Source organism: Poecilia latipinna, unplaced genomic scaffold (assembly GCF_001443285.1).
Source record: "Poecilia latipinna isolate Pla-1442-1.1 unplaced genomic scaffold, P_latipinna-1.0 Scaffold837, whole genome shotgun sequence".
In the NCBI taxonomy this organism is placed as follows: domain Eukaryota; kingdom Metazoa; phylum Chordata; class Actinopteri; order Cyprinodontiformes; family Poeciliidae; genus Poecilia; species Poecilia latipinna.
Window position 1 is genome coordinate 99,698 of NW_015113453.1, and position 20,922 is coordinate 120,619.

A 20,922-nucleotide genomic window follows, 5' to 3' on the forward strand; every position below is an offset into this window, starting at 1 on the left:
TAACTCAATGTTAACAGTCTATACAGCTAAAGGGCAAAATTAATCAAAGAAAAATTACAATCTCATTTGAACAGTGTACTGTTTTGAAACAAACCATTCTTATCTAGACAAAAAGAGGAGAATTACATGGTGGGGTTTAGGAACAATAAAACAATGAACGACAGTGGTTTGACAGGGTCTTCCGTCTGGCAATTGGTGAACACATTTCTGCACTGCAACGTTACTGGATGTTAATCTTTGGGAATTTCCCATTTCTGTGATTCCATCCTTAGGAAGGCAAGCAGAAGTGCCTGGTGCACTACTTCTTCTTACAAGGCTGTTACTGTTGCTCGTCTTTGGCTCGAGGCCGGGTGGTCAAACAGAAGGCACTTTTGTTGGCATTAGTGATGCAACTAAAATGGCAGTTATACCTCTAGGCCTAAATAAATATTAATAAGAATGGAAAATTGATCACTCACATCAAATAATCCAACAACAAAGTGATCCTTTATGCCCAACAATTCCTAACTGTGTTTTCCTCAAAGTCACTTTTAAGAATTAGTGTAAGGAGGCTCGCATGAGTGGCTCCACACTTAGCACAGCCTGGTCTATGTAAAAACGACCAGACCCAAGTTTAGTTCCAGGAAGAGCCTGGCAGCTTAATGTCAGTTTTGTGTTGAGAAAAATAAATAAGAAGCCATACTTTTTATAAGCTCATTCCTTATGAAGATGGATATTGGTTTTACGTATAATGTTTCCAAAATGGGCAACAAAAACCAAACGGATGTCAAGCAGCTACTGGTTCCCATTCTTTTCTACATGACATAAAAAAGCTACATATAGACCATAAGGAGTCCCACCCAGACTGGTACAATGCAAAATTAAATACTCAGAAGCTGACATGGGCTGGTTATCACTGTTCAAGTTTAAAAAGGCATAATTACATTATGTTAAAATTTGATGTTGCACCATTCTTACACTTTAAATGCCTTTTAATGATACCACAGAATGTGCCAGATTGAATGTTTCTCCCGCATCAATTTCCCCTCCCGCGCCTGTTGAGGCGCACCGTTAGTTAGCTTAACCAGCTGTGCTAGATAAGAACGAAAGAGAAGATAAAAGATTAATTTGTCAGTTTGAAACAGTTTCCAGTTGCAAAGTAACACAAGCACTCATGTGGAAACTAACAATTATTCTTAGACTTTACAACACAGTTGGCGTCAGCAGCTAACGTCAGGCTAGCTAGCAGAGCAGCTAGCCCGTGTAGTAAACCAGCTAATTTGTTTTTCTTCCAATATTTGATGAAGTATTTTTACTTGAGTTTGTTTCGAAATAATTACTGAGGGTTCCCATGACATTTACATTTCAGTTATTTTACAGATTTTTCACATCATCGCCTATTAGTTCATTTATATGCTCCGTTTTTAACCCTCAGCGATCATGAAACACGGTGAATTGGCAGTGTGATAAAGGGCTATTTCACNTTTTTGTTTTTTTTTTATCTACATTTTAAATATCTTCCAGTTCCTGCACCAGGTGTTCTTTACACAATTAAAGTTGATCTTTGAGAGGACACACTTATTATGCCATTATCAGGTGAATAAGGTCTCAAAACGACGAGATTATCGTTTATCTCAATAATTTCTGGGACAATTTATCATCCAGCAAAGTTTATAATTGTGACATTAGATCAGTAACCCTTAGTGTCGTTATTCCATAACAATCAATGATTGTATTCTATGGAAGTACGTAGAAAAATACCTACTTTTAATTTAAGAATCCTGACTGTGTGTGAGGTTGTATTGTTTTTGTATTTATTAAACATTAATTTGCTCCGCCTCCAGGCTCCCTTTGTGGACGTCATCTGTGTGAACAGCTACTTCTCCTGGTACCACGACCCCGGCCACGTGGAGGTCATCCCTCTCCAGCTCAACACTCAGTTTGAGGACTGGTACGGGAAGTACAAGAAGCCCATCATCCAGAGCGAGTACGGAGCCGATGTCGTGCCAGGGCTTCATAACGTGAGCGTCTACACCCACAGGCCATTAATGGCTTCGTTTCTGGCCTTTTTATTGATGCATTTTAACACTTTTATAGAAGTTTTAGTCTCTTTGCTTTTTTTTTCTGACTGCAACCCTATTAAAAATAATGTGGGATTGTTAAAGGCTTCAATGCTTGAAAACCAACACATTTAAACATATTTGGATCCTGAGGATTAGAAACGTTTTCCAGACTTTTTGTTTCAAAGTTTTTTATTTTAAATTGGGCACTAATTCATTTGATCTGAAAAACAAGTGTAAGCACATAATTAAAAGCCCAACCGTATTATGCCATTCCTACCCATTAAATATGTAATCTTTCGTATTTTTGTTTGAGAGGGTCTGCTAAGGATTTTACCTTTTTTTTCATCACCATAGCAACAAGCCATTTGATATTTGAGTCATATTTCCGCTCAGGACCCCCCGGTGATGTTTACTGAGGAGTATCAGAAAGTGGTCCTGCAGCAGTACCACGGCGTGTTCGACCAGAAGAGGAAGAAGTACGTCATCGGCGAGCTCATCTGGAACTTTGCTGACTTCATGACTACACAAGGTGAACCAGAGCTCTGATTTTTAATTAGAATTTAGCTAAATATAATTTCTTTTAAAACTTTTTCTGCTTGCCTGCCTGCCATGTGTGGCCATTATTTATATTAGGAGCAAAGGGAACATTGTGCAAGAGCACCTTCTGTAAAACAAGGTTTGTTTGTACTTCCTAGTCAATGTACTTTAGTTTGAAGAGTCTCCAACGGGTGCTAACATTTCTAAATCCATCTCGTTCTTAGATGGATGAGTGTTGACAGTTCAGAGTGTTTTTTTTTTTTTTTTTTTTCTGTCCAGCCTCTTCCTTTTATCTGTTTGACTGAAGTGCAGACGCATCTCGTTATGACTTAGACAACCGTTTAAATTTTTGGTTCTTCCTTGGATTTCACCAATACTGAAAGTAGCTAACTTTGAGTCTTCACTCAATGACATCCACACCGAAGAGTGTTGCTGTTAAAATAACATTGTAGTTGCAGGGTCATCTGAAGGGTTTTGTTCAGATGAGTTTAAGGTGCATCTCCAATTTTTTTTAATTTATCGTTTTAAAACTGAAAATTAAATTTCTTCAAATGAGGATCTGGGCTTGTAGCCTTGATACAGAGGCTATAGTTAAAGTTTGTATGCCTGCTTTTTTCTTCATACACGTGAATGCTAAGATTTTTATTAAAGTCTTCTCCAATATTTCTGTTGATCTTTGTGTTTGCAGGGATCACGCGTGTGGTGGGGAACAAGAAGGGGATCTTTACTCGGCAAAGGCAACCCAAAGCTGCCGCATTCATCCTCAAGGAGAGATACTGGAGACTGGCAAATGAAACTGGCACCCTGCCCCTCTGGACCAAGTACCCCTGCCCACTGTGAGTGACCAACGCAAGCGTTTAGCCCCGCAGGACAGCTGGAGCCATACGGAAAATCATGTCTAATCAAAATGACATCAAGGTCCTTCTTCTAGTTAAACCATCCTTTTTTGTGTTTTTCCACCAGTGTCTCTGTGATTGTATAAACTGCTGTATTTCTAAATATCTTTATTGAGTTTTCTTTAAAGAAAACAAAACAAGAACAGGAACAAAGAAATGCCAGATACAACAATAAGAAACGGTTTCAGTTCCCTTTATTAGCTGCTGGAATCTACCACTAAGGAGACTTGCAGGCAGGAATTATGAGGGAGGAAAATAAACGGCAACAGTAATCACAAAAACACAGGAAAGCCTTAAAATCTGCTTTAAATAAGGTTCCTGGATTTGATTAGAACATTTCCAGAGGAGAGTGGAACAGGCAAAGCTGCCTTCATGTTCAAGTCCAAAGACACTGAAGACACTGGACAGATCCTCCAACATGCTCAGCCTGTAGCGTTGTGTTTTCACACACATCCAGAAAAAAATGAATGTATGTGACTTGATGCAATCTTTTTATTACAACTAGGATCAATGGCACTGACTTTGAATCTGAGTGATTTGACTGAATGGATGTTTCTCTTTCCATAAAGTGCCTCGTGGTTATATTCTTTCCAATTTGGTGCTGTATTAAAAAAAACGTAATCGTCAGCTTCACGCTTGCAGTCAGTTTTGTAATATGCAAGCGACGCAGGATTTTTATATAGAGCAGAGTTGGCTCAATTACAGACGGAAGTAGCCGTGGCGTCGGTCCAGATTTACCCCAGTGAGTCATCAGTGCTGATATCATAAGATCTCTCAAATTCAAAGGCTTTCTACATTATTGGGTAAAAGTTGAGACTTTAAACAGAAATAAAGCATTTTCTGTATGTAATTGGGGCTGTGCGATTAATGATTTATTTTCTCTACCCCAGCACAATTGTTGCCAGAGTTGTTGAGCTGTCTGTCAAATATATCAGCTGGAGATAATTTTAGCTTTATAGGTGGGACCATTAAACTGTCTTCAGCATAAAGAAACAATAACTGACTCTCCAATACTGATGCAAAAGACTGACTTTGTAAACTTTGTTTTCTGAAGATTGAATAAACCAGAACAAAAGTTTGACAAAACTCTTTAGAAAATTAAGTTAAATCCATCAGAAGCTGCCGCTCTAAGAGCATTTAGGTGAGCATCTCATCTAATGAGCTTCTGAAAAGTGTGTGTTCACTAATATTACATTTTGTAGGTCATTTTAGCTAATGTAAACTAGAACAAAAACAAGATTATTTTTTTATTATATATAGGATGGAGGGGATCAAGAAATTAATCTGAAATGAAATGAACGATGAAATACCTGCCGTATTTGGTCTAGAGTTCTTCACGGTATTGTCACCTGACTCAAACCGTGTTTGCTTTGCAAATCTAAGAAAATGATGTAAATGTATTTGGAGAAGCACAAGTCACAGTTGCCTAAGCAAATCAAGGCTGAGTGTAGACATGTTGCTCTGAGTCATGCAGACTAAATTCAATGGGTCTGAATTGCTCCTATTAGTTATACTTCCATTTTTTTTAAGGATCAAAGAAAAATGTCTTCAGCTTTGTTGTTCTTCCTGTTCCATTTGTACTAAAACCTTTTTCAAATTGAGATTCAGTTGTGTTGTTTTTGTTAATTTTCTGAATCAACCATAGATCAGTTTCATGATCTGACTGTAGCTTTGCTTATTTTCCATCCATCTGTATTCAGGGAATAAACTATTAGATCATTTTCCATCAATATTTTTCTAATCAGTTTTATTGCTGGACAAATGAATGATTGGTTCCTCTTTGGACACAGTTTCTGTTGGAATATGCCAGTCTAACTTTATACTGACAATAATGTCATGTTACAGTGCAAGGGAAAATCTGATTGTTACGTTTGATTTCACTAAATTGAGAGGAAAGAAGTCATTTTATGTCTGAATCACTGCAATAAAGACGATATAATGGCACTACGTTTATCCCTCAGGTTCTGTCATTCGTTTTCTTCTACAGCTAACGTCTGGCTAAATGTTTGCATGATGCTTAAAGGGTTAACAAGAGTGACGCGACTATTGTTGGTGGCGTGATCACGGTTATTATCAGTGTATCTTCCCTCATCTGATCTCTGACCTTTGTGTTAAAAGTTCCACCAACGCCGGGCAAATATTATTCCTTTCTAACTTTGACAGCAGCCGTTTAAACTCACACATGTTCTTTATGGGTTTTGCTTTAGAAACTATTTCCAAATCATTCAGAGTAACTTTTTATTTTTTCCCCAAAGTCCACAGTAATGTTTCACACAGCTGAAGTTTTGCTACGTTGCATCAAGTAACAGGGGAAACATTTGTTTCTTTCACAAGCCCAATAACACCCTGAAGCAAATGTTTAAATGTTTCCAAAGCTGAATTAAAAATGGAAGAAATGAACATAATCTCAAGTTAGAAGACGGTCATGTCAACAACCTGGTTAAAATAGTATCATCAATCTTAAAGATATATATTTTTTGAAAATGACGATTTTTCCAAAGAAATGTCAAACTCAAGGCTCAACATCTCACAAGGCATGGCCAAGTTAAGCAGGTTTCTCTCCAAGTGTTATTTTTGTTAGTGGTGAAAGATGGATGTAACCTTTCTAAATAAGTGAATAAAAAATTAAGGTAGAATAATGCAGATCAACCAGCAACATGGTAAAAGTTTAAAACATTTTAAATGTTCCATATGTTCCTTCTTTGCCAAGTTTTTTTTTTTTTTGAATGCTAGAAAACATATTTGTTTTTCTTGCCTTCAGAATACAATAGTGTGACGCCTTCTCTACCTTCTACTACAAACTGCTGGTCAGATGGCTGAAATGTGATGTGGATACAACACATTTTACGCTCACGACAGTGGCATCCTCAAGGGGTGGGCCGGGGGTGGTCATGGCCCATTGTTGAAAAATGTTGACCAAAACATAAATGTACAAATCAATAAACTGATTTGTAAAATAAAACGTAAGTTAAAATTATATTTTCTGGGGGGTGCCACTGACACAAGAATTAGAAATTTTAGAGATTTTTCAAAATTTGTGGATTTGAAATGTCTCTTCAAAATGTAAAAAATATTTTCAAATGATCATGGTCAGGGAATTGGGTGGGTTTGCCCCCACCAAATATTAATGGCATATTTGGTAACCAGCTGCCTGTAGGTTGGGTTTCACAGCACATAGCCTGACTAGTTAGGCAGCTAATATTCTGCGCAAGAGGCACATTTACTTAAAGTGCGACATCTTTCTACATCAACTCTATTATTAAATGTTGTAGAATTACAAAAGTATAAAACCATATGTTGCCATTTGTAGGAATAATTGTTGCTCTCTCTGTTTTTAAAAGTTTAGTTTAGTACTGTGAAACTGTTTTGTGCTGAATGATATACTGATGAATTATGTTGCCAATACTGCTGTTTATTTAAATGATTAAAAATGACACTTTCAGAGGGAATGTTTTAATGGTAGATCATTTCAACACAACAGGTTCAAATTAGCTCCACTTTATATTTTGGGATATATGAATTAATTTTTTTTCTCCGCACATTACTACCATTAGTGTAACACTTTTCCATGTAAGAAAATACAACATTTTAAAACTTATGTGGCAATACAGAAGCAAACCCAGTAAGTTTTCCTCCACAAAGAATTTTAATAAACAATTTTCACTGACACATGAATTCCAAGCCCTCCAGCCCCTCAACTTTAGTTTTTTTTTTGTTTGTTTTTTTTATATACTAAAATAACTCAATGTTAACAGTCTATACAGCTAAAGGGCAAAATTAATCAAAGAAAAATTACAATCTCATTTGAACAGTGTACTGTTTTGAAACAAACCATTCTTATCTAGACAAAAAGAGGAGAATTACATGGTGGGGTTTAGGAACAATAAAACAATGAACGACAGTGGTTTGACAGGGTCTTCCGTCTGGCAATTGGTGAACACATTTCTGCACTGCAACGTTACTGGATGTTAATCTTTGGGAATTTCCCATTTCTGTGATTCCATCCTTAGGAAGGCAAGCAGAAGTGCCTGGTGCACTACTTCTTCTTACAAGGCTGTTACTGTTGCTCGTCTTTGGCTCGAGGCCGGGTGGTCAAACAGAAGGCACTTTTGTTGGCATTAGTGATGCAACTAAAATGGCAGTTATACCTCTAGGCCTAAATAAATATTAATAAGAATGGAAAATTGATCACTCACATCAAATAATCCAACAACAAAGTGATCCTTTATGCCCAACAATTCCTAACTGTGTTTTCCTCAAAGTCACTTTTAAGAATTAGTGTAAGGAGGCTCGCATGAGTGGCTCCACACTTAGCACAGCCTGGTCTATGTAAAAACGACCAGACCCAAGTTTAGTTCCAGGAAGAGCCTGGCAGCTTAATGTCAGTTTTGTGTTGAGAAAAATAAATAAGAAGCCATACTTTTTATAAGCTCATTCCTTATGAAGATGGATATTGGTTTTACGTATAATGTTTCCAAAATGGGCAACAAAAACCAAACGGATGTCAAGCAGCTACTGGTTCCCATTCTTTTCTACATGACATAAAAAAGCTACATATAGACCATAAGGAGTCCCACCCAGACTGGTACAATGCAAAATTAAATACTCAGAAGCTGACATGGGCTGGTTATCACTGTTCAAGTTTAAAAAGGCATAATTACATTATGTTAAAATTTGATGTTGCACCATTCTTACACTTTAAATGCCTTTTAATGATACCACAGAATGTGCCAGATTGAATGTTTCTCCCGCATCAATTTCCCCTCCCGCGCCTGTTGAGGCGCACCGTTAGTTAGCTTAACCAGCTGTGCTAGATAAGAACGAAAGAGAAGATAAAAGATTAATTTGTCAGTTTGAAACAGTTTCCAGTTGCAAAGTAACACAAGCACTCATGTGGAAACTAACAATTATTCTTAGACTTTACAACACAGTTGGCGTCAGCAGCTAACGTCAGGCTAGCTAGCAGAGCAGCTAGCCCGTGTAGTAAACCAGCTAATTTGTTTTTCTTCCAATATTTGATGAAGTATTTTTACTTGAGTTTGTTTCGAAATAATTACTGAGGGTTCCCATGACATTTACATTTCAGTTATTTTACAGATTTTTCACATCATCGCCTATTAGTTCATTTATATGCTCCGTTTTTAACCCTCAGCGATCATGAAACACGGTGAATTGGCAGTGTGATAAAGGGCTATTTCACATTTTGTATGGCATCTAGACAGTTTAAAATGCATAATACTGAAAAGTCTGGACTGAATGATCCTGAATTTAAATCTTTTAAAATCAGTTTCTGTAAATAGTAAAACCATAATTTCAGAAAAATATTGGAAAAAAAGTGAAGCATTTTCAATTCTAAGATCAACTTTAATCACAAATGTTGGTCTGGTTTTTTTTAAAAAAAAAGCTGGCAGAGGCCCAAAAAAATTTGGTGAAATTGCTCTTTATATTTGAATGAGTTTCATCTGGCAATAAAAAGAGGGAAAAAAAAATCCTCAAAATGTCACAAACCCGATGTCACATAAAAGTAAATCCATGTAATTTTATTTTTCCAGAATTTGTAATAACTTTAAAAATGGAATGAGCAATAAAATCCAGAAATTCCCAACATTAAATACTTAAATATTCATCCTTACTTAGAGAAAGGATAAAAATCCTTCCATACTTGTCAAAACAGCACAAGACAACTGATTAAATTATATTAAAACTAATAATCATTGCTTTTCTGTTTAAAATTGTTACATATTGTTTGTGAAAAATCTTGGTATAAGTACTGATATTGTGGCCTTTTTACATCAGCTTATACCATGAGAAATCCAGAGCAGCTCATGCCTTTTTCATAAGTACTGACAGGATTATGGTCTGCAGATAAAAGAATGTGTGCCTGGAATGTAAAGGGGGGAAATAATTGGGGCTAAAACATTGCGTTTGCCTTGGAAAATGGTCAACAATAAACCGAAACAAGCAGGGGCACAGGTCACAACATGCCAGGATAGATTCATTACTTCAATGATTTCACAATTCGTCTCTAGAAGCATGTCACTGAAAGCACAGCTCAACATTAATCAGCACTTCAACACTCCCTTCATTTACAACAGGAAGGATGCAAATCGTACTAAGGGAACCATAGGCGAGATGGTTTATTACCACAGATGAATCACACCATTACATTTATTACAGTGACTGTTACAGATCTTTGAAAGTGTAAGACTGTTGTGGCCATGTGAAGAGGGAAAAAAAAAGACCTCTGGATGGAAGAAAAATGAATCTCTAGAAGCTACATCTGCTTTCTCCATAGAGCAGTCTAGTTCTGCTTTCACCAGACTATGTTAGATCTAAAGCTTGGTGCGATTTAAAACAGTGAGGGACTTGGTTGTCTTATCAGGACAAAAAAAAAAAACAATCCACATATGGCTTAAACGCAACATTTAGTTCTTTAGTAAATCTAACTCCTTGGTTCACATGTGCAGTTCACAACAGTGCACTAGTTTTTTTTTCCTGTGACCATTCAACCAACACCCCACCAACCGTATGCAAAAGCCAGGCGATTTTTAGTGCAATCGCGAGGCTGAAGTCGCCTCTGCCAGTGGGCCATTCCGCCCCATGTGCAGACGGTCACAGTGTAGCAGCCTATTGCTACTTTGTGAGATGACAAGAGGGACAAAACACTTCAGCGGTATCTTCCAGGCATGGACCGGTTACCGGGATCAAGGTACTTTAAAAAAAATAAAAATAAAGTATTGGTGTAGTGTTCCTGATTCAGGTTCTTTTAATGAGATGGCAAAGAAAGAGATTGTGTCAAAAAAGGAAAAAAAATGCAACGCTTCCCCTCCCACACATGCTGAACAAAGCCAGTCAGCTACCTTAACCCTAACATGGTCTTAAGAGACTGGGTCCAATTATTTATCCCACGGAGAGTGTCTTTACCAGTTTGTGTGGTTTCGGGAATTGACGGTCTGACAGGACAGCCCAACCCCCACTGTCCAACCGTGACATCTGGGACACTCTTGAGCGTTGCATGGAGAGTTAGAAATGGGGTTGGGAACTTTTTTGAAGGAGAAATTAGTGAGCTACCCGAGCAGGCAGCCTGACTAACCAGCTAATGCTAGCCTACCTCAATGCAAACCAAAAAATGTGTTTAGTTGACCAGTTTTCCTTGGCTGTTCGCAACTGTTGCGACACACTGCCAGCCAGCAGGCTGAAAGTGTACTAAAGTAGCTCTGCCTATAAACTACTGCTCAACACTGCTCATTTCTTACAAGTTGGCAAACTACAAGTGGCATTTCTGTTTGGAAGCTAACTGCAGATAGGCTGACTGATTCCCCAGCTAGTTTAGTAGCATTGTTACTCTTATAAAAAAAAAAAAAAACAGGGGCCGAAAAAAAAGGGATCATATTCTGCTTCATAAACACTGAAATTTGTGATACTGTGGTGGTTTTACCAGGAGTCCCACACCGGCCCATGCCAAGGCTCTTCATTTACAAGAACAAAATGTCCCCTGTGACGATAAAACAATGAGGAAAAATTGGTGTCGACATCAACTCCCTCCCGATTTCCCCCAAAACTAAAATGTTTAACAAAAACAAAAAGGTAATTCACTTTAACACTCCTTTAGGCACATAAGTCTCAAAGAATCCCACTTGTGTGGTGGTCAGGAATGCTTTTCACACGACAAAAAAAAAAAAATAAGAGTGAGGGTGCCTTTGAGCAAATTGTGAGAAGAAACCTGCAGATCTGTTTCTGATGCAATTACTTCCACGTCTAAAACGAAGACTGCTGTCTGAACTGCAAGCCCGACCAGGCTGTTATGGAGCAGGAAGAAGTCCCGAGCGCATCCACCCCGACCTTACAGATCTGTCATCTTCTTACGGTTTAAGCTTTTATTGGTTGGGGTTTTGTCATTTATGCCACGATCTAGCCCGGTGTATTGCTCAGCAGCTATTTACAGAATTGCAAAAAAAAAAAAAAAAAATCTGACTGATCTACACACAGTATCTCACATTGTCCCATGTTTTATTTTAGTGGTCCTCATCAAAAAAAACAAAAACAGAAATGTACTACAAAGTGTAAACATGGAAGAAAAAACAAATCATCCTTTATAAATGGTAATCGTTGCATCATCCTCTTCTCAACCTGCTGTAGAAACCTCATCTGCAGACTTACACTGTAACCAAATGGGCGTTGTGTTTCGACTTTGGGACTTTTGCTCACCTCCGAGTACAGATGATCTGTCAATTTCACCGTTTAATGTCCCGTCTCCACTTTTTCCAGTCTGCGATCCGTTTTTTTGTTCAGACCAGAGCTGTCCTCCGTTGCTGTGTCTTGTGCGGGTACTTCCACCTCAGCAGCGTTGTGTTTTCCACCCAAACCCACACGCAGACAGCCGAGCCCATAAGTGAAAGGTTAAATGGAGGGGAAGGGGGGAGATTCAAAGGGACAAAAGCCATCTTTCACTTACAAATCCTTCAGTGTTTGCAATCAATATTGAGATGTCAGGCCCAACATTTAAGTTAAATTTCTTCACTTTTTTTTCAACACACAGCAGAATAAACATCGTTTGGAAGCAAGGTCTCCTGGTGGCAAGTCAAAAGTTCAGAGGTTGCGTTACGTTTTCCTTTTTTTTTTTTAATATTTTGTCATCAGGTTGCTTTTCTTTTTTTCTCTTTGACTTTGAATTCGTGCCTCCTCTCGGCAACTCAGTCCTGCTTGACCTGAAGCTGCTGCTTCCAGGCCTCATTCAAGTAAACCAGTCGCTTGTAGTTGAGGATAAACAGAATGAAGTTCAGCGCATATGTGGTGATGCAGATGACGCAGAAGTCCTTTAGGACAAAGTAGAGGATGTAGCCCAGGTAGAGCGAACCCACCACCGACAAGATGGACGTCGTCATGAGGAAAAGGGCAGCCATTGCGCTGACGGTCATTCCTGCGGCAAGAAACACAAACAGAAGCTTAGCTGAGCAGAGAGGGACAGAAAAGAAAAAGAAACCAAAGCTGATGAGTCTGCGCTTTCCGCCGAGGCATCGGGCCTCAGACAGTTCTCCTTTTGTACCGAGCGCCTCCTCGTGATGACATTCACATGAAGCATGGTCACAGACTTTGAAGTCTGGGTTTCCTCCAGGCCATTGCAACAGCTGGGAATTACTGGTTCTGTTCAATTCACACAAGAATCCACCTAAACCTGAAGGGTCCGTGTTGGGGCTGAAGCAATTCAGATTATTCATGATTCATCGATTACTGAAATGATCGTCAACTAATTTAGTAATCGATTGTTAATTGGAACTAAAAAAAAAAAAAAAATATTCAGAGTAGTATTTAAGCCAAAACTGTACAAAAAAATGTATAAATTTTTCAATTTAAAATAAAAACATTTGTAAATAGGTTTTAGCAAAAACTCCAACTGGCATAGATTTAACTTCCCTTTCTTACTTAAAAGGGAATTTAATTATTTGCATCTTCTGTGATTAAATAAAAAATATGTTGTATGTGCCATTTTTTAAAGGTTTTGTTGGCTCTAGTGGCCTTTATTTGAAAGTAGTTTGACAGGAAAGAGGGTAATGAGAGAGGGGGAAGACATGCGGCAAATGTCACCAGGCTGGGAATCGAACCTGTGACCACCGGCATGAGGACTAAGGCCTCAATACATGGGTTGTGCTTTGCCCCTGCACCACCACAGCACGCCATGCCATTTATTTTTTTAGATGATTATTCGATTACCAAAATAATCGTTAGCTGCAGCTCTAATCCACTCAATCCTAATTGAGTAGGGTTAATGGGAGGACAATATTAGCAGGTATGAACAAAGTAAGCCTTAATTAAAGAATAAAAATGAGCTGACATTTAGGGTATTTTGCTACTTATCCCTGAAATAACCACCGTTATGCGTTCTGATCAACACTGAGGTCCATAACTGTTTGGAGCAGCACAGCGCCTCATTCACTGACATGATCGGCGTTTAAAGCTGCACTTTGCACAGTCTGGATTCACAAGGTTTAATATGTAAACATATTCTTGACCAATGAGGATTATTGTAAGCTCATATGATAGACTTAATTGTGAATTTTAAAAGCGTGGAGTGCACTCAACCCACTTTAATCAGATTCCCCTAAATAAAATCCAGAGCAAGCAATCAGACCGAAATAAATGACTTCAGTAAAAATCCAGCTGTTCCAGAGGCCTCAAAGCTTATGCTAGGCTACATTCTTACAGCAGATCTTGATGCTCAATCGTCACTGCTTTTGATGAAATCTGATTTTTTTTTTTTTGCGTGGTCGTTCAGACTTCTGCTTGAACAGTTTATGTACCCAATGCGATGTGCATGTGCAGAAGAAGAACGTCGACGTCACAAAGCATCACACCGTTTACAGAAGTGATGAGATGGAGCCGTTTATGGATTGTTTTTAAAGTGTTGCCACAAGGTCGCAACGGCACAAAGGAAGGCAATAAAAAAAGACAGCAAAACAAATAATGAGACTTTTGTGCAGAGGCGTAGTCAGAGCCAACAGGATGAGGCCAGAATTAAAGGTTTCTATCTGAGGTAGAAAACATGAAGGAGTGATGCTTTTTGTTCAGCAGGGGCAGGGAAGCAGGTCAGTGTTTGTGGGAAAATGGCTGAAGCTAAAACAGGGCAACACCAGAGGAAAACATGTCAACAGGGCTACAATGGAAGGGTTTATTAGCACATTCCTTTGTAATAATGGTGTAGTCAAAGCCCAGACGTCCATCTAATTAGAACTCTGTGGGCAATACTTATTTGCTGTTTGCAAATGCTCTCCTTTTCAATAGACACGGAAATATGTTTTTACTGCAGAGCTGGTAAAAACATATCCCACAAGACTGTCAGATTAATATTTATGAAAGTCGTGCGTCATTTTTTTTCCAAACATCAAAAAAAATTTATTTTCACGATGAGAATTTTTATCGTGTCACTATAAACTTCAGTTAATGTTTGAAGAAAAACAGACGTTATTTTTACGATTTTCTGCACCGTTTCTACAACAAATGGCAGAAATTAAAAAAAATACGAGCCATTTAATGATTTAAATCACACTTCTTTAAGTGGCATCCTGAAGAGGCTTCTTTTAAATAGGAATGTTTTAATATAATAAATTTCATAATAATTTTTATTGTCATTACAATTGCCCACCCTTATCCACTACTGAAGTGGGGGGAAAAAAAGTGAAGTTTATAGTAGTTGCATGACAAAAAGTTAGAGGGGTGCCAATATGTTTCTCTGGACAGGTCAAAGGAAATGGGAATAATCAAAGTTTTCAGCATTTCCCCATGTTTCTTGGTTGAACTGAGCTGCTGTTGTTTCAGTCACATATGAGGTAACTGATATGGCTTAAAAAAGAAGCTCTTGTTTGGCGTCAAGCCCAGGTTGCCGAGCGAGTCTACCAGCATAGCTCCCATCAACACACTGTGTGTGTTGATGGGAGGACAAAGTGTCTGTGACAAAGAAGCATTCAAGTTCAAACAAGCTGCACATGAGGAGAAATGTTCAGAATTATGGCTCAGCAACAGCAACGTTTACCTCTAGAGGTCAACCCACTTGATGCTGCCATCATTTCATTAGATACCCTAGATTTAAAAAGGACAAATATCATTTCCATATGGTGGTCTGATATTATTCCAGGGGGCATCTGGGTCAAATTTAGCTGCAACATAAGGTGGGAGATTCAGCAGAGGCGGCGCCTGAAGCGAGAGGAAAAGTCTCCCGAATCTGCTGCGCTCGCAGCAGGTTGCGTCAACTAAAATTGCATCTTACCTAGTAAGAGCTGAAAGGCATAAAAGAGTATCCCATAGACACTGTTGGGTTGGTTCAGCGCACTATCGTTCCCAAAAATGGAGCCCAGGAGTCCAAATCCTCGACCCCACCTAGACCAGAAAAAAGAAAAAAAAAAAAAGAAAAAAAACACCAAAGAGGACAATTTTATTTCAGGAAATCCAACAAAACAAAGTTGAGCACTGTGGGTAACAATGATAAAACATGTCCTTGCAGTCAGGGAATGATGCAACTTCCTGGAATTCTTGGAGAGCAAAATGGACAGAATTAGTGGTTTGTTAACCAGTGGTTAAACTTGTTTTCTTCTTTAAGGGGGGTTTTCCACCTCCTTTAAGGAATTTCAGGTAGACCTCACTTCCTGAAAAACTTGGAATACCTTTGAGCAACAATGTGCTTTTCAAGGTGGAGCTGTGCTAAAACATGCTTCCAACTTGAGCCTGGAAAGCTTTCTGATCTTTAAAACATGAGCCAAGACTATTTGACCAACTCATGGTCACATGAATTAAAACTTACACTTTAGAGTTCACCAGGTCCATTTGTGACGATTTAAATTTGGTCTGAAACAATTCAGATAAATTGCAATTAATCGATTGCCAACTAGTTTAGTGATCGATTAATCGTTAACCTAGATACACAGAATCAAAAAAGGGGTATTTTGTAAAGAGAAACTTCAGAGGTAATTAAGCCAAAACTGTACAAAAATATATATATATACAATTTCCATTTGAGACAGAAACACCTCCATCAGTTTTAGCTTCACTGTGTTCCAATTTACAAAAGGAACACTATGATGTTGCACTTTAGGAAATAAAATATGCATGTAGCGATATATTTTATGTAAAAGGTAACCAAAGCTGCAGTCAGAAATAGTTTCTAGAAAAAAAAAAAAAAAAACAAACACAGGCAACCAGAAAGAGTGTGTGTACTCTCATAAGGATTCCATTAAAATTTAAGACATCTGGCACACAAATCAGGGTTTGACTCAGAAGATGTTCGATAGTAAACACATGGTGACATTGTGTCCTTCACACAGCACAAAGTTACTCAATGCTACAAAACATTGTGCCGTGCGCCAATTTCCTCCAACATCCAAGTTTAACAAAGCGGATGGAATCATAATGACTGTTCTGAACCAGAAATTATGCTCAAAAGCAACACCTTTGGTGATAAAAGGCTCCTTGAACTCATTGAAACATCCAATGATGCCAGCATCTAGTAGACTTCACCTCTCCCCAAAACTACCATTTATAATTTAGAAATAACTTGAATCAAACTCCCCATTCTCCCTCTGTTGTTCTACAGAGGCGTTTGCCGCAGCAGCTTAAGAAGTCAAACACTTCTTTCCAAATTCAATTTCCACAAGGGTTCTCGAAATATTCTCCATTACACTTCTCTTAAGTTTCCATCTGAATCCAATATCAGAAGTAGCCAAAATCAGTTCAACTGTGATCAGAACAGCATTCAGCCAAACTGAGTTTTACATCAGCTGCTAGTCAGAAAACCAGAAAGTTTTGCTAATTGTTGGGATTACCTACGATTAGTCAGTAATGGAATTCAATCAGAGGCTGTAGATACTGATTTATTGAAATAAGCTTTAATAAACTTGACTTATTTTATTGAAAAGAAAAAAAATCACTAGTGCACTTAGCTTCAACCTTACAAGTCAGAAATTCGACTTCAAAGGGTGTGTCCGTAAAAGTTGCCCACTCTTAACTTTGCATTTCATTGGCACTCAGGTTAGAATTTCAATCTTATTTTGCTTAATATTTACCTTTTAGCACCAAAATGAGTCCGAGTACCACTAGAGTGACATGCAAGTTTAAAAAGCCAAATCCTCAAAGCAATTATTTTATTGCTAAATAAGTCAAGTTAGTTCCTGTATTTTATCTCATCAGTTTATGTCAGCTATTTCAGTTCCATCTGTTACATTCATTGTGACAGGTGTATGAACTGCTGACAAGCATTTCCTTGTAAGCCAAGTTTTTCTTATAAATCGCTTAGCTGACAAGGAAATACTTGCAGAATAAAAGTTTATTTAAAAACTGCAATTTAAAATGTATAAAAAACTACAGCGTCACAAGTTTGCTAGTTTTAATAATGTTGCACTGCAGCCATCAGTTGTGGCAGACCACTTGTTGGTTGTGGCAGATGGTTGCTTGTCCTGAGTCAAGTTCTGCTGGAGGTTTCTTCCTGTTAAAGGCCGTTTCTCCTTTCCACTGTTGTTACATGAATGTTCATTACAAGGGATTGCTGTAAAGTCAACACCACAAGCTCTGCATGCTCGTCCAGGAGGAGTGAATTCTGTAAGTCGGTGCCTTGATGCAATCTGCTTGAAAAAATTTTTTTAAGCTACTTTGAATAATTAATTGAGCTTACTGTATGGTTTGATAGCTGAGATCAAACTGAATATACGTGTAATTGAACTGAAATCATTTTTGTAAAGTGCTCTGATGACATTTGTTGGAAATTGGAGCTATATAAACTGAAAGATTTCTACCTTTAAAAGAAAAATAACCTGTTGTGAATAAAGCATGTTTTACATCACCACCTGATGGGTAGTCACTTTAATATAGAACACTGATAAAGAGATTCCCTTATGTAAATTACTGTGATTCATGGGCAGACTTCCAGAATCAACAAATACCGCCATTTTAAAAAAATATTCAAATTTTCAATCAGAGCATTCCTATGCTATACTTCCTGGAGAAACCAGAAGTTTTTGCAGGATTTTAGGGGAGTTCGACTGCATACTGCTGGCTGGCTAAAATAAGGCTACAACACTTGTCCTTTGCTTACAAAAAAACATTACATTTTGCCATTTGTCAGGGACAGTCAAGGGAATTTCCCTAAAGGGAAGTTACCCATGACTTTATTGAAGGTAAAAAATATTCATTTGAAAAACTACAAGCAGTGAATGCCATATCAGTCAATCAGCTGCCTGCAGAATAGTAGATAAGGCAACAATTTCACAGGCCAATGTCAGCTTACTAGACTTCCAGTGCTATTCTATTAAGTGCAAAATGACAAAAAGTAATATTCCATCTCATAAGCACCTGGAAAGTACATCAAATGCTTTTATATTTTACAGGCAGGTCAAGGCATCATTTTTTATATATTCATTCATTTGAGGTAACCATGCATTCACACTGAGAAAGTTCGGCTGACAAGGAAATGCCTCCGGCTGGGTACTTTTTCAGGTTTGAAGAGGGCAGGACTAATGCAACTCATCAAACAACAAGTCTTCAACAGTCTGCATTCCAGAGACATTGTGGCCTTTTATTCTGCCAAGCTGGGTTTTGTCATTTGTGCTCTGCAAAACAACCGAGAAGGCAGGGACTAAATCTGGCTTTTAAGTGGGGGATTGTTTCCCTGCAAATCTGGATTAAATTATCCTGAATTAAACAGTGACAAAAATAAAAAAAAATACATGTTTGGCACATACACTTAAACTCTTAAATCAGTGGTGCCCAAAGTTGGTCCTGGAGGGCCGGCATGTTTTAGTTCTCTTCCTGGTTCAACACACCTGGATCAAATGATTGCTCGTTAGAAGACCTGAAAAGGTTGCTGCTACCACCAGGGAGAGAACTAAAATGTGCAGGATGCCGGCCCTTTGGACACCCCCATCTTAAATTAATCAGTGCACATAGGTCACTTCAGAAACTGAAGTCATTAATTAGTGACAAAAATGACAGTGCTGTATCAAGTCTGAAACCAAGCACTATCGCTAAAACAGTATTTATTTTAGCACAAAAAAAAAAAAAGTATATTGTGCCAACAACAACATTGCTAACAAGCTAATGTTGTGCAAACAGCTATTTCCAGAAATGAATATTTCAATTTTCAGATAATGGGACAAGAATTAAACATGTTTTGATTCTCAGATTTTTTTTTAATCAGTCAGGGTTTCCCTCAGTGTATTATAAGCCTGGTAGGCCAACAGGTTTTACTTGTGTCCCCACCAGGCTAAGCATTACTTATTTAAAATGTTTTTTTTTTTTTTAAATGTTTGCATTTTTTAAGACTAGTCATTGTTTGGGTATTAATCTTCAATCTTTCAATGACACATAATCATCAAGTAATATTTTCAAATTTCCTGCCATCTTTGAACATTTAACTGAAAAACACAACGGACTGCTGGATAAATGACTGCACTAGCACCCAAACACTGGGCTTGGCAAGTTTTACAATCATTTCATTAGTGAGTATTTTCCAGTCTTAACCATTCCATCTAAAACTGATTTTTATTTCCCCCTTACAGGTTGCATTTCTTTTAGAATTTGGAAAGAAACCCCTTCATGTTGAACCTGAAGACTGTAATCCTAAGTTGAACAATGAAGCAAACATTTAAAGACAATCTAAACCAATCAGAAACAACACAAAGTCCAGTTAGCAGCAGACTATCAGCTGAGTTGCGGCTGTATGTGTAACTGGCACCAGAGCCTGATTATGCTCAGAGACTGTTCTCCGTTTCTGCAGTTGTCCAGTGTGAACGCTTCCACCAGTGGGTCAGACTGATAGCTGGGGACGAATGACAATAGAATAAGTGAGCGCCGTCTATTTAACGAAATACAGCGATATTAAAAAGCCTGAACCACAAGAAATTCTAGTTTTAGCCAAGGGTACTCCAACAATACAAACATTTCAATAAGCTCAAACCACCTCTTCTTTACGCTCACCAAGCAGATAAAGTTTGGGTTAAATATGTTAGAAAACTACAATTCATAAATTATTCATCCGTCGTTATTCACTTAAAAGAAAGCCGGCTAAAAGTAACTTACGGTAGCCCGTTTGCTAGCGGTTAGCAACGTTAGCTTTGCCAAGCTAAATAGCTAATGTTGTGCTTATTAACTACAGGCAGGGAGCTTCTTTCTGGAGGTTTTCTGCCTAGCAAATATCTTTCAGCATCCCTGCAGTAAAAAAAAGGCAGCTTTACAGTCAAGCCTCTGCCGTCCAAGGCAGCAGTCAAACATTAGCGGAGTGCATTTGACAGTTTAAAGCGCGCAACCCTTCCCAGATTGCCACAATAGCAGCCAGCTTTCATTGAGCGCCACAGAAGGCGCTCTTTGCTGAATTCAAATTACCTGGAGCTGAACACTTTCGAGCAGCTGATGGAGCTGCTGACGTCGCACATGGCCTCATAAGTCGGGTCCCGGGCCTTTTCCCTCTCGACGTGAAACGCATACAGAGAAAGGAGTATGCCCAGCAGGCAGACGAGAAGCCGGGCTATTCTTTCCCACCGAGGGGTGGACACTCTCAGGACGGGCGCCGCCATCACTCTCTGGCCTAGCTGGAGACACGCATACACACGCAGCTGGTTCGCCTATGAGGCAGAGCTGCGACGTGGAAAAGCGTCAGGACGCGCCACACCGTGAGGGGCGGGCCGCTACCAATTAGCTTTTGGCAAGCAACACGGCTGAGAGTAGTTTTGTTATTTTGTAAATGCCGCTTTCAGTACCTCAAACCTCCCGGGGTGCCACCACTTTGGTAGTCGTTTCGAAATAGTATCCAACGGGACCTTTTCTTCTTTGTTTAATTGTGTCATAAAATAAAACAAAAGTAAAACTTTTATTTCTATGTTGGAAAAATAAAACAGAAAGGTTCTTAGAGTTCAGAACTTAATAATGGAGACCTCATAATCCAGTCTGGCTGCCTTGCATATAAAACTAAT

At 38.5% G+C, this 20,922-nt stretch overlaps 2 protein-coding genes across 2 annotated transcripts; one reads left to right on the forward strand and one right to left on the reverse strand.

Moving 5' to 3' along the window:
- The first annotated feature begins 1,703 nt into the window (after positions 1-1,703).
- On the forward strand, positions 1,704-5,423 carry LOC106956649 (beta-glucuronidase-like). The gene is made up of 3 exons (XM_015047622.1): positions 1,704-2,000; positions 2,436-2,571; positions 3,268-5,423. The coding sequence occupies exons 1-3, from the start codon at positions 1,719-1,721 to the stop codon at positions 3,417-3,419; spliced, it is 570 nt and encodes a 189-aa protein (XP_014903108.1). The 5' UTR covers positions 1,704-1,718; the 3' UTR covers positions 3,420-5,423.
- A 6,564-nt stretch (positions 5,424-11,987) lies between these two features.
- Positions 11,988-20,664, reverse strand: vkorc1l1 (vitamin K epoxide reductase complex, subunit 1-like 1). The gene is made up of 3 exons (XM_015047623.1): positions 20,336-20,664; positions 15,237-15,346; positions 11,988-12,395 (listed from the first exon to the last, which is right to left on the reverse strand). The coding sequence occupies exons 1-3, from the start codon at positions 20,524-20,526 to the stop codon at positions 12,169-12,171; spliced, it is 528 nt and encodes a 175-aa protein (XP_014903109.1). The 5' UTR covers positions 20,527-20,664; the 3' UTR covers positions 11,988-12,168.
- Positions 20,665-20,922: the final 258 nt, after the last annotated feature.

Excerpts from the sequence above, each read along its gene's own strand:
- vkorc1l1 (XM_015047623.1), bottom strand. The coding sequence starts at position 20,526 with ATGGCGGCGCCCGTCCTGAGAGTGTCCACCCCTCGGTGGGAAAGAATA. Across the intron at positions 15,347-20,335 it reads TCGAAAGTGTTCAGCTCCAG|GTGGGGTCGAGGATTTGGAC; the intron begins GTAATTTGAATT and ends TTTCTGGTCTAG. Across the intron at positions 12,396-15,236 it reads TGCCTTTCAGCTCTTACTAG|GAATGACCGTCAGCGCAATG; the intron begins GTAAGATGCAAT and ends TTCTTGCCGCAG.
- LOC106956649 (XM_015047622.1), top strand. The coding sequence starts at position 1,719 with ATGGAAGTACGTAGAAAAATACCTACTTTTAATTTAAGAATCCTGACT. Across the intron at positions 2,001-2,435 it reads TCGTGCCAGGGCTTCATAAC|GACCCCCCGGTGATGTTTAC; the intron begins GTGAGCGTCTAC and ends ATTTCCGCTCAG. Across the intron at positions 2,572-3,267 it reads TGACTTCATGACTACACAAG|GGATCACGCGTGTGGTGGGG; the intron begins GTGAACCAGAGC and ends TTGTGTTTGCAG.